Source organism: Gallinula chloropus (assembly GCF_964237585.1).
Source record: "Gallinula chloropus genome assembly, chromosome: 3".
Taxonomy (NCBI): domain Eukaryota; kingdom Metazoa; phylum Chordata; class Aves; order Gruiformes; family Rallidae; genus Gallinula; species Gallinula chloropus.
The window spans coordinates 12,219,455-12,230,876 of NC_140087.1; the positions used below are offsets into that span (position 1 = coordinate 12,219,455).

The 11,422-nt window shown below is 46.8% G+C and overlaps 1 protein-coding gene across 1 annotated transcript; it reads right to left on the reverse strand.

Moving 5' to 3' along the window:
- Positions 1 to 831: 831 nt before the first annotated feature.
- MTRES1 (mitochondrial transcription rescue factor 1) lies at positions 832 to 5,501 on the reverse strand. Its single transcript, XM_084261678.1, has 4 exons — positions 5,467 to 5,501; positions 3,451 to 3,889; positions 2,597 to 2,669; positions 832 to 1,283 (listed from the first exon to the last, which is right to left on the reverse strand). The coding sequence occupies exons 2-4, from the start codon at positions 3,879 to 3,881 to the stop codon at positions 1,107 to 1,109; spliced, it is 681 nt and encodes a 226-aa protein (XP_084117804.1). The 5' UTR covers positions 3,882 to 3,889; positions 5,467 to 5,501; the 3' UTR covers positions 832 to 1,106.
- Positions 5,502 to 11,422: the final 5,921 nt, after the last annotated feature.

Consider the following 11,422-nt stretch of genomic DNA (forward strand, 5'->3'; position numbering starts at 1 on the left):
CCTCCACTAGACCAGGCTGCCCACAGCCCCATCCAACCTGTCCTTGAACACTGCCAGGGAGGGGGCAGCCACAGCTTCTCTGGGCAGCCTGTGCCAGGGCCTCACTGCCCTCACAGGGAAGGATTTCTTCCTTCAGTTCTGCTGTGTAAGGACCACCAAAATCCCCAACGAAAGCTTTCCAGGATAACACTTTTTTTTTTAAAGGTCACTGTGCCTCTAAACCATTAACCAGGCATTTACCTGCACCTTTAAGCATCTACGTAATCATGAAAAAAAGCCAGAAACAGCAGAGGTTTGTAGCTGTGCCTGAAGACAGACAGAAATTATTTTTAATCCTCCACTTTGCAGCCACTGCTTCCAGGCCCACGGACAGCAGCAGCTCCAGCCTGCTCCAAGTCACCTCCTGGAGCAGCTGCTGGCAGTAGAGCCTGACGGTTCTGCGCCCCTCACCAGGCGAGCGCGGTTGCTTCCTCTCACCTCAGAGACGTTTTACGCAGCGAATATCCAGCCGTTACCGTACCAGACCCGTGTCACTGGGCATCTGGTGCTTAACCAGAGCTGCCTCGTCACCCGCCTGCCTTCTCCATGGGAGCAGCGTAGAAACATGCGGTGGCAATCGTACCCTCCTGTATTCCTGGCACATAAGGAGTCAGTAGTGGTAACCAGGGTCAAATGAAGAATGAAAAATGAAGTGGTTTTGCAATCGGGCTTTTCATCCCTCTTATCCCTATCTGATGAATCTAGAGATAAAGCCAAGAAAGCGGTTCTGCTTGTTGTGATGTCACCTTTAATGTAACCTTTCTAATTAACACAACCAGACAGCAATTAACCAGTGATCAAATTAGTCTTTATTGGTTCGTTATATAGAACATCTGTAAGGGAACTGCCCGGAAATTCTCAACCCTTTATCCCACGGTACCATAAAACAAGACTAACAGCAAGAAGTGACAGGCTTATTGCATGAACGTTGCCGTACGCAGCGGAGGGAGGTGACATCCTAACCCAAACCCTTAAAAAAGGGAACCTCCATTTTGTTTCACCAAAATCCGTATTAAACAACAGCTTCAGCGTCCTGGGAAAATCTCACGCTGCCACGTGCGTTCCTGCTACTTAAGTACATCCTGTTTGGGCACTTTTAAGGATTTCCAACGCCTCAGAATTACTCTGTATTTGTCACTTTCAGTTTTGTCAGAGACTTTTTTTAAGACCACCCGCATAACTACAGCGGTTCCTGTTTCTTTATCTTCACCTACTATGAGATCCAGCGTGTCACCAATTTTCACCTGGAACAGAAAGAGAAGACAAGTGACTACAAACGTTCCCCGGAGAAAACAGAAGCCCGCAGTATATGGTCAATTTTAATTTTGTTCCTATCTTTCTGTTAAATATTCTTATCTCACAGTAGAGGAGGAAGGAAGGCAACACTAGATCCATCACAGATCTTCCAGCTATGAATTTCTAGGAAAGCCTTGGCAACAAGCAATTAAACATCTCATGACCTTCTCTGCCAAGAGCTTTACCCTTCCGGTTCTACAAGAGGCACTTAACTCTGTGAACGGGGTGTAAAGTGGCATGCTTTGTTCCTGAAGGGTGGCTCCTGCCGGTCACTTTCCATCAACACAGACACAAAACAGAAAAAGGCCGAATTCTCCCTCCTTCCTTCTCCCTCCTTCCTTTAAAACAGTTTAAAGTGCTTTAAAAACCAGCGAGCTGGTCTGCTGCTTGTGTTCCTTTCAGACATCACAGGAGCAGTGTGCCTCCCAAAACTAACCTTAATTTCAGGGGATAGGGAATTTAACCGCACCAACATGCAGAAGAACTTTTTCACAGTGAGGGTGACAGAGCCCTGGGACAGGCTGCCCAGGGAGGTGGTGGAGTCTCCTTCTCTGGAGATATTCGAGACCCGTCTGGATGCCTGTCTGTGCAATATGAGCTGGGGAGCTGCTTTGGCAGGGGGGTTGGACCCGATGATCTCTCAAGGTCCCTTCCAACCCCTACAATTCTATGATTCTATGATTATCGCCTTCTGATGACAGCAGCCACCACCTAGGATCACCCTCACACAAAGGGTGGGTAGCAGTATGTTTGTCACCATGCTGGTGAGCTCTGCTGTGACAGAGCAGAGCTCAGCCCTTTGGGCTCTTAACCGTGTTCTGTGTGCTCCATTACCGACACCACCACCTCCCCAGAGCTACCCCCATTTCTATCCCTCTCTATCACCAAACTTTCTCTTTTTGTCTGACCATGTGCCGGCTCCACCAGTATCTCAAATTTAATCTTTCCTACTCCATCAGCCCCACATCTACCATCCCTGTCTGCAGCAACTTAAGAAACTTCTGTCCCGGCTTTCAGCCTTAGATTTTAGTCTCCAATGACACAAGTCTCCTGTCTGCCCCAAGGAATAACATCTTACCCAGGCAGGGACCGAATCAGTCAGTCACACCCACCCACCCTGCTGGGAGTGGTGGTGCTACTCATCCACCTTTGTGGAGGGACTTAGCTCTTCTGACCCAAGCAAAAGGAGGGAGAAGCAGAGGTGACACCTTAGTTATTTTCTCGTACTGCATTAAAAGATTAAGATTTTTAAAAGCCTTACCGTTCGGCTTTTCTTCCACAGCTTTTCTCCATTCAGCCTGAGTTCACTGTTGTAGAATGCATCTTCTACTTTACTGCAGAAAAACAAGGGTTTATTGCATTCACAGCCTGCAGCAGCTCTTCGCAGATACACAGTAACACCGCTCAAGCCCAAGGCACATTTCCACAAGGCTCAATTTGCACATAAAGGACACCTTTATTTAAGGCCAGGACAGACTTAAACCCAGCAGAGAAACAAAGTCATCTTTCATAGACACTAGATGAAACAACATAGTTGCTCTGCGCCACAGCACACAGCAATAAAAGCTGTTCCTAAAGCCCCATCTCCTTAATATCCAGCATGGAATGTCCCCTTTCCCACAGCAGCCAGTTTAATAATGAAGTGACCAAGTCACACCAGTATTCTAACAGCACCACGACACAAAGCTTCTGTAGGGTGCGTTAGGTCAAACACTGTGAGACATCTACAGACACCTACAGTCTACCTGGCTGACCTTAGCACGTTACATTTACACCTACCATCCCCTTATTTCTGCAGCCATTAGGTAGCCTATCATGTCACTCCCTCCTTCTCAGATTAATCCTTTTTTGTATTACTTCGTACAGAATTTTTCATTTTCTTCATTTTAAATACACTGATAGAAAATGCTTCCTCAGCAGGCAGCAAAAAAGCAGCAGTAAGGTGAAACATACAAGAGCACCCGTACATCCTAAGCCTATTTTCAGACAGTCAAAACAGCTACACCAACCCCCCTGCCCCCAAGTACAGTTATTCCAGCAATAAAAGGGTATCAAACCTCAAATTTGAGACACACGACATCTTTCTCCTCAGCAGGTTGTTTCTTCCATACTTACTTTCTTGCAACATCTAGACCAGCTTTCATGATCACATCGTATCGGAGAGACTGCACCACTTTTTCAAGATCCTTGTAATCTTTTACTACGTTGGGGTCATTTTCAAATTCATCTTCTAAGCTGCTTTCCTCTTCATCCTCTTCTTCTTCCTCTTCCTCTTCTTGTACAGTTTGTCTGCTCCTTTTAGAGCTTTTGTTACTTTTGTTCCGGAGAGAAAGTACTGAGATGTACTCTGGAGACAGTCTTAGTGCACAGAATTTTACTGGGGAGAAGCTGAAACATCTCCTGTAGTTCAGCGTGCTTGCTTGACAGCTACAGAACACGCTTCTCCTCCAGGAGAGACACAGTTTATTAGAGGGGAATTTCTCCCACAGTCCAAACCAGACATTTAGTTTCCTAAAAGCAGTGATGGGGAGTCTGAAGCCAGTCATAGCATACCCTAAAATAAAAAGAGTCACATGTAAAAATGAGCAACTCCTTTCTCTAGGTACAGCATAACAGTTAATACAAAACCATGATTACCTACTTCCCTACAGAGCAATGCACCACCTAAAGCCACAAGGCTTTATGATCTGCCTTTCTCATACACTGTCCACCAGTAAAGAACTAAAACACTGATGAAAAACAAAGACTACAAAGCCCAGTGGAACGCTCTGTTCATAGTTCTTTTCCTGGTGTTCCATATTAACTGTCCAAAGGCATTTGTGGCATTTTCCTCCCTACATCTGAAGTACAATTCACAAAAGGCAGAACGAAGTTAACTATGTCATGAGGAACACAGGGAGACATATGCTTGCCATGACTTACTCTCCATAAAAGCAACTTGCTCTGTATTGCAAGCACGTAAACTCAGTCAAACTCTGCTGCTTAACTTCGTCCCCTGCTCAGACTGCAACACTCCTGCATGGCAGAAAGCTGCTCAGCGGTCCCCCATTTCTCCCATGGCAAACAGCAGCATAACCATGGAGCTCTGTACTGCAGCAGGACTGACACCAGCAACAAGTCTCACTGCAAGCTCCCCAGTACTGCTGCCTTCTGGAGTCATCCCTAACCTGGGAAAAATAGCGGGGGGAAACCCCCAAACTCCAGATGTCTTTACACTCTTAGAAACTCATGGTCCTTCCTAGCTAGGTGGAGCACTGGCTTTTATTACAGCCTTGTAAGTATGGAAACACGTGTTCACTTCATGACACCAAGGTTGTTTCCCCTACACCCCAGTGAACTCTGCCGAAATTTGAATGAAGGGTTTTTGTTGTGGTTAGGAAAACCCCCTGATCAACAAGAGCAATTACTTGCCCTATAAAACCAACCTTTTAAAAAATGTATGTAAATACGTGAACTTAAAATACATGACAGGTTAAAATCTGGGAGGGTGCAACCCTTACGTAAGACTTGTGCCTCTCCACAGTTTGGAGGTCAATTCCTGAAGTAGTTATTTGAATGTGCAAGCAACTATTAGTGCTTATTTTTAGTACTCGACCGCACTGCGTTCCCCGCTGGCCTGCGGGGACAGCCCCTTCCAGGACGGCCGACCTCATGCCCGGAGTAGGAAGGCGGCCTCTGCCCCTCCTGAAGCCGTAACGCCGACACACACTCACCCATCGCCCGCCCCCCCGGCGGCACACCGGTTCTGCCCGAGGCTGGAAGCCCGTTCGAGAGCAGGCAGCCGAGCCCGCGCCAGCCCCGGCGGTGGGCGGTGTGGGCCCGCAGAGCCCCCGCCCGCCTCGGGGACGGTCCCCGACCCGCCATTAGGACCCTTGGTGGCGGACCCGCCGCGGGCGGAGGGCCCGGGGAGTCTCGGCTTCGCTGACCCCTGCCACGGCGGAGGCCGCGGCACGCAGGCCGGGCCGCCGCCCACCCCCAGCCGCCGCAGAGGCTGCACCGAACCCCGCAGCTCCCTGGCCCCGCGCCCTTGGGGCAGCGACGGGGCCCGCCGCAGCCCCGCGCCCCGCCCCTGCCGGAGGGGAGGCCTGGCCAGGCTCGGAGTGCAGCGGGCCGCGGCCTAGGCGCGGTTACCTGCGTCCTCCAGTCGCCTCGGGCCCGGGCCTGCCGCTGTCGTCCCCGCGCTGCCGCTCGCAGGCCGGAGGCGGAGCCGCCTTAGCCTAGGCTCGGCGCCCTCTGTCGGGGCCGGTGCCTGGCGGACCGTCTGCGGGCGAGGGGGTGGTTCCGCGCCCCGGGGCAGGAAAGCGAGGGCGGGGAGCGGACGTTCCTCTCCCAGGTCCGGGCGAAGTTTGGGGACGGTTTGGGAGCGGGGGCCGGAGAGAGCTGGGAGAGAGACAGGAAAGCGACTGCCCTGCGCCCCGTCCTCAGCTCAGGTCCCGGGAGGAGCCCCGCCGCCTCGGCTCCGAGGAGGGCTCTCCACAGAGACCTGCCGGACTCCCGCCCCACCGAGATTTGTCCGGTATAATTAATAATAACCGCTGTTCCCCGGTATAATTTTCCCAGCCATTGTTTTTCCCGGCGTGAAGTGTTTCAGGGTGCGTGGAAGCGGCAGCCTGCGGGGTTCCCTGCGGGGACGTCTCGGCAGGGCTTTCCCTCCCGCCCCGCTCATGCTGCTCTCCGAATGTCAGAGTCGGGAGGGGTTGGGTTAATACTGTTCGTAACTTTCTGGCTCCACACACCTCTGAATTTCACTCCGCAGTACTTGTTGCGGTATTTCACCTCTGTGAGACCGAGCCTGCCGGACTTCCGTGCCAAGTGAAACCCGTGATTTCAGCCCCTCAGGCTCTACTCACATGCCCAAACCAGAACACTTTGGAAATTGCTCACTGAGGAAATGCCTCCAGCAGATGGTGAAGTTTCCTGACCACAGATTAATTTGTAAGGCTTGACCACAATGACAATCTAACCCAAACACCATTATGGCCTGGGTTTCCCCCGTCTTTATCTTCATGACTTTCCTTCACCTTACATCTCCCTTTTCTGCTCCACATCTCCACTATTGTAGCAATCCATAATCCCTTCTCTTTGGAGCTCAGAAACTACAAGAGGTTCACCTCTCCTTCTGTCTTCTCCCAGTTTTTTCTCTATCGTGCACTAACCACACCTCTCTCTGTGCTTCTGAATGCTCCACTTAGCATTTGGGAAATTCTCTATATCCATACACAACGGGTACAAAAGCATCAGCAGCATTTTGCACTGATGTAAACCATGGTACAGGGGTCAGGCAGATGGAAGAGCTCTTCAGCTTTGAAGTTCTTTAAAATGCCCTCACCTCACCTGACAGACCATTCCCCCTTTGGAAAATTATCAGCAGATACGGCAAGTGATGTAACTGTGGAGCTCCTGCTGCACAGCAGCTGTGCAATCACGGGCATTACAAGGGATTGCTTAATTTTGAATGAAAGATTTTAAAGTCAGGGATATTCTGTAATGGAGCAATTCCTTGGCAAAGCCAAGAAACTTCACTGGGAAGGAAGCTGTGAGCATAGAATCACAGAATGGTTTGGGTTGGAAGGGACCTCAGCGATCATTTAGTTCCAATTCCCTGCCATGGGCAGGGACACCCTCCACTAGACCAGGCTGCCCACAGTCCCATCCAGCCTGGCCTTAAACACTGCCAGGGAGGGGGCAGCCACAGCTTCTCTGGGCAGCCTGTGCCAGAGCCTCACCAACCTCACAGGTAATAATCTCTTCCTAAAGTCTAATCTAAATCTATCCTATGTCTTTATGTATTTTGAATGTTCCAGTGCCCAGTTCTGTGAGATTCCGGCCAATTTAGAGTTGGGAATATAGCTGTTAACTTTTTAGTGCTTTGCCTCCATACGTCTTAAAATATGTGTACATTCCTATTGAGGAAAAAGCCCAAACTTGGTAAGAATTTCTTGAATACATAGTGGCACGTAGTGAGTCAGAACAGAAAATGTCTGATCAGTGGGGATTCCCTGAGCAGAAATGCTACCTCCCCTAAGGGGGAAAACACACACCCCCTCCCAAACCCAACCCAAATTCCCCAAACCTAGTTTTCCACACACCCCAGTTTTTTTCAGAGCTCTTAGGATTTGTCTCATGTAGGATTAAAGTAAAGACAACTTAATAAAGAAAGTTATACATACTAGTGTCTTTCTAGGTTAGTCTGGCATTATACATCTTTGCTGCATCTTCATATTGAAAAGCAAGGTAAAGAACATGTGTAAAGTCGCCCTGTCTTTCATATTCTTCAAATAAGATGGTATAGTGGCACCTTGAAAAACCAGAAAGCAGTAATTTCATCCTTCGGTATCCTTTCCTGAAGGCCTTCCAGTTTGAAGAAGGTTAATAGCTCAGACAGGGTCCCCCCTCCAGTCACAGAGGAAATGTAACTTGGATGTCATGAACAGGCATCATGCATCCGACTTATCGTTGTGCAACTCCAGAGGCATCACCTCTGTCACGCTTGGTTTGTTTCCTAGTCTGGCTACGTGGGCGACTGTTCTAGTTGTGCTGGTTAGAAGGTATATCACGTTACTGCTATGTCTCTGTCACGAAAGCAGATCCTTACCAAGGCTTTTGTTAGGACTCACTTAGCCCAGGACTGTAGAGGAACTTCAGTGTCACATTGGTCTCCTTGTCACCAGATTCCCCCTGTGCCCCAGAGAAGGGCCGCAGAAGCACTTAGCTTTGAGGTTTGTGCTCCATTCGTGCAAGGTCTTGGCAATTCCCAACCTGGGTCATTAAGTGCATTTCATAATGACCAAAAAGGCAAAAATGAAGTTAATATTCGCTAGACCTAATTTAATTACATCAAACTGTATCTATAGCTAAAACATTCTGCCGGTGTGAAGACCAGTCTAATATTTCTCTTCTCTCATTTTACCATTAGATGGCAGTGAACATTCTCACAGCTGCCTGAAGCTGTGCTCAAGAGGCTTTGCTCAAACACCAGCTAGCCATACCTGGACTTTTTGTGTGTGTGTGTGTGTTTGTTTGTTTGTTTGTTTTGTTTTTGTTTTTTTTAATCTATCTATCATATGGCACGTCATCAACATACAGGAAAAGTTTCAGCTTTGGTAAGAAAGAGTGACCATTTATGTCTGGTGGATTAGTGGTGGTCTGTGTATCCTTTTAAAGTGAGAAATTAGCCTGACCAAGATGTATTCTCTTCCTATGGTTATTCTCAAGTAGATCTGCTGCCACTCGTTGCAGCTCAAAATAAAGTCAAGGAGCACCATGTTGCCAGTTTAGCCCTGTGAGTAGCTCTGATTAACATTCTGGAATGCACATCTCACCACATTACTTGTCACTGCAGATTTACCTTCAGCGTTACCTTGCTGGGACCACACGCCTTTTAAATTACACTGCTTATTTCAAGGTGCTCTGAGGAGGCGACTGGGCCGTGTTCTATGCATGTTTATGCAGCCTGAGAATACAGAGTGTCCCTGTGTGAGCACCACCTCCACGCTTGCACATACTCATCTGAATAATGAGCTACATCTCCCTGACTGCTAATTCACCTCTACCGGTGTTACACACCTATTGTAACCGCATAGATGTGTCCATAGTCTGGAGACAATTGCTCTAGCTTGTTGCTTGCATCCAGCCTGTGACCAAACACCCTACCATCTCTTTCTCTAAGGCACATCTCTGAAAACTCATCTTTCATGCAGCAGAAGGTCTTTTCCTGGCCCTTCCACTGCTGCTCTAAACTGGTTTCCTTTTCTTACACATTTATCCATATCATCTACTATGCCATTTTTACTATGAAATATTTGGTTTATTGTCTTTAGAATACCTTTAATGTCTCCACCCGCCTCATACACTGAAACTTGGCTCTGTCTCTCTCAACTTACCAACTCTTGCATTGCAATGTCATTTCTTGCATTATGATCTTCTGTCTGCTTTTTCCTGCAGCCACGTTGGTGTCCTGCACAGAGAGCCCCATGCTGGAACTGAGGAGGTCTCACAAAACACCTTAGCTTGCAGCCTACTTATCCCTTGAAAACTCATCTTTGAATTTTCATTCATTGAACTTAAAGATGGACAATTAGATGAGTAAGATAAGGTGGATGAGTTTCAGATACTGTTTTGTAATTCTTTAAGTGATAGAGATGTAGGCACTTGCTAAAATAATATTCTTTCCCTCCTTCCCCCCATCCTTCTCACTACCTGACTGATTTGGCTTCTGTCTGCCTATCCTCTTGGACAGTAGAAAGCCACATTGAGCCACAGTGAAAAGAAGATGGAGGTGGACAGTGAAGACTGCTCTGACCAACGCTAAAGATGCTGATGGAGGCCGCTCTAATAAGTCATGGTGACCCACCTAAACCAGAAATACACAGCTTCCTTGCCAGTGACAAGCAGTGTTACATCAGTGGTAAAGCAAATGGGAGGAAAACAGTAACCTCCTGCTGTCAACTACTCCGAGATTAAAGGCTCCACAGTTCCAATGCTAATTCTTCAACTCCCCAAACTGGTGAAAGCTTTGCAATGAGATTTGTTTGTTTGCTTCCCCCTCGATTTCTTGTTTGGCAATTATCTAAGACATGACGGTTTGTTTGCAGGGAAAGTTAATGTTCTGTTTCCTAAGCCAGGCTCTCAGACTTTTTATTCATTCTGGAGCAAACATGCTCTGGCCCTGCTGGCTTTGGTTGCTGCACTAGGGTTTAGCCAGCTCCTGCTAACAGCGGGTGGCAAGCACAATGAAAGGGAAAAGCAGTCACTTAGGCATTTGTTATTTGACCCTTACTGATTAGCTATAAAACTACACATTCCATGAGAAAATGTTAATTAATTTGAATTATTTGTTTACTTCTGTGTTTCCTCTGTATTCTCCTCAGATTAATGGCTTTACTATTTAGAATATAATGTTCTCTGCCCTAATTGATAGTAACTAACTCAAGATATATGCATACAAGTCTAACATAATTAATTTCCAATCCGGAAATTTAGATTGTGCCTCCATCTGAGTACAATTAAAATTCGGTTGGGTTTGTTTTGTTTTGTTTAATTATATTTTGTGTCAGGTTTACTTTTAAAGCAGAAAAAAAAAAAGGCTGTTCAAAGTACCCCAGCTTCCATTGTGACTGTGGGGCAAGGTTGCTTTGATTAGCATTTATAAACAGTACTGCTTTAGGAAAGAAAAACGTATCTGTAGGTTTTAACACACCTTTGAGATATATATATATATATATATATATATATATATATATAAAAGAAAGAAATAATATAAAGAAAGGTGCAATAAGATTCCATCATATTGCTTGGTGTCAAAGCTGTTTCATCCTTTCACAGTGTCCAGTTCCAGGGGTATAAATGATGTGTAATTCCCATAGGAGGAAGATGTATAATCATCTGTCTCCCAGAGAAGTGTGTCCTTGCAACATTTGCTATTCAAACCCTGGATGTTCTCATCCCTAGGTGACTACTGCTCTGCTGTACCTTGCCTAATGATACTCCTTGTGGCAAGGAGTTCACCATCTAAAAGATACTTGAAGCCCTAACACTCTTAGTGATACCTGATACATGTTTCCTTGCAGCAGTTCATCTTTTCAAATCTGAGGCTGGTCCCTTTTCCTGTTCTGCAATGGGAAGAACACCCAATCTACCTTCCAGAACTTGTCTGATTTTCAGCAAACAATTTTTGTCATTTGTTTGGAAAGAAGCAGAACGAAGTAGTAGTATAACGTCAGGATAACTAACTAACTTTTCATCCAGTGGTAAGGGAGGTAATGCAGACTATCATATCAAGTGGGAGAAGTCACAGGCTTAGCACTCAAGCTGATGGTGAGAAGAACTTTCTTGCACTAACTGCAGTTAGTCATAAGTCTTACCATAGAAGGAAAATTCAAGGAGATGGTAAAAGTGCTAGCATTGCTCTACTGTTCAAGAAATGGAGCAAGTTAATCTCAAAACTGCTTCAGACCATAAACATGAAGCTGCTGCTGCTGCAAAAAAGGACAGATTTGTTTCTAAGCTGCTTCAACAGATCTGTTGAATGCTGAACTCTCAGCTTAGGTAGAGTGTGCTACTTTGGGTAACATGATCTGATGAAGAC

What these genes read in the sequence shown, in the direction of transcription:
- MTRES1 (XM_084261678.1), bottom strand. Translation starts at nt 3,881, where the DNA reads ATGACTGGCTTCAGACTCCCCATCACTGCTTTTAGGAAACTAAATGTC. An exon ending in GGTCTAGATGTTGCAAGAAA is followed by an intron (nt 2,670 to 3,450) that starts GTAAGTATGGAA and finishes GTTTTTCTGCAG; the next exon opens with TAAAGTAGAAGATGCATTCT. An exon ending in TGTGGAAGAAAAGCCGAACG is followed by an intron (nt 1,284 to 2,596) that starts GTAAGGCTTTTA and finishes TTTCTGTTCCAG; the next exon opens with GTGAAAATTGGTGACACGCT.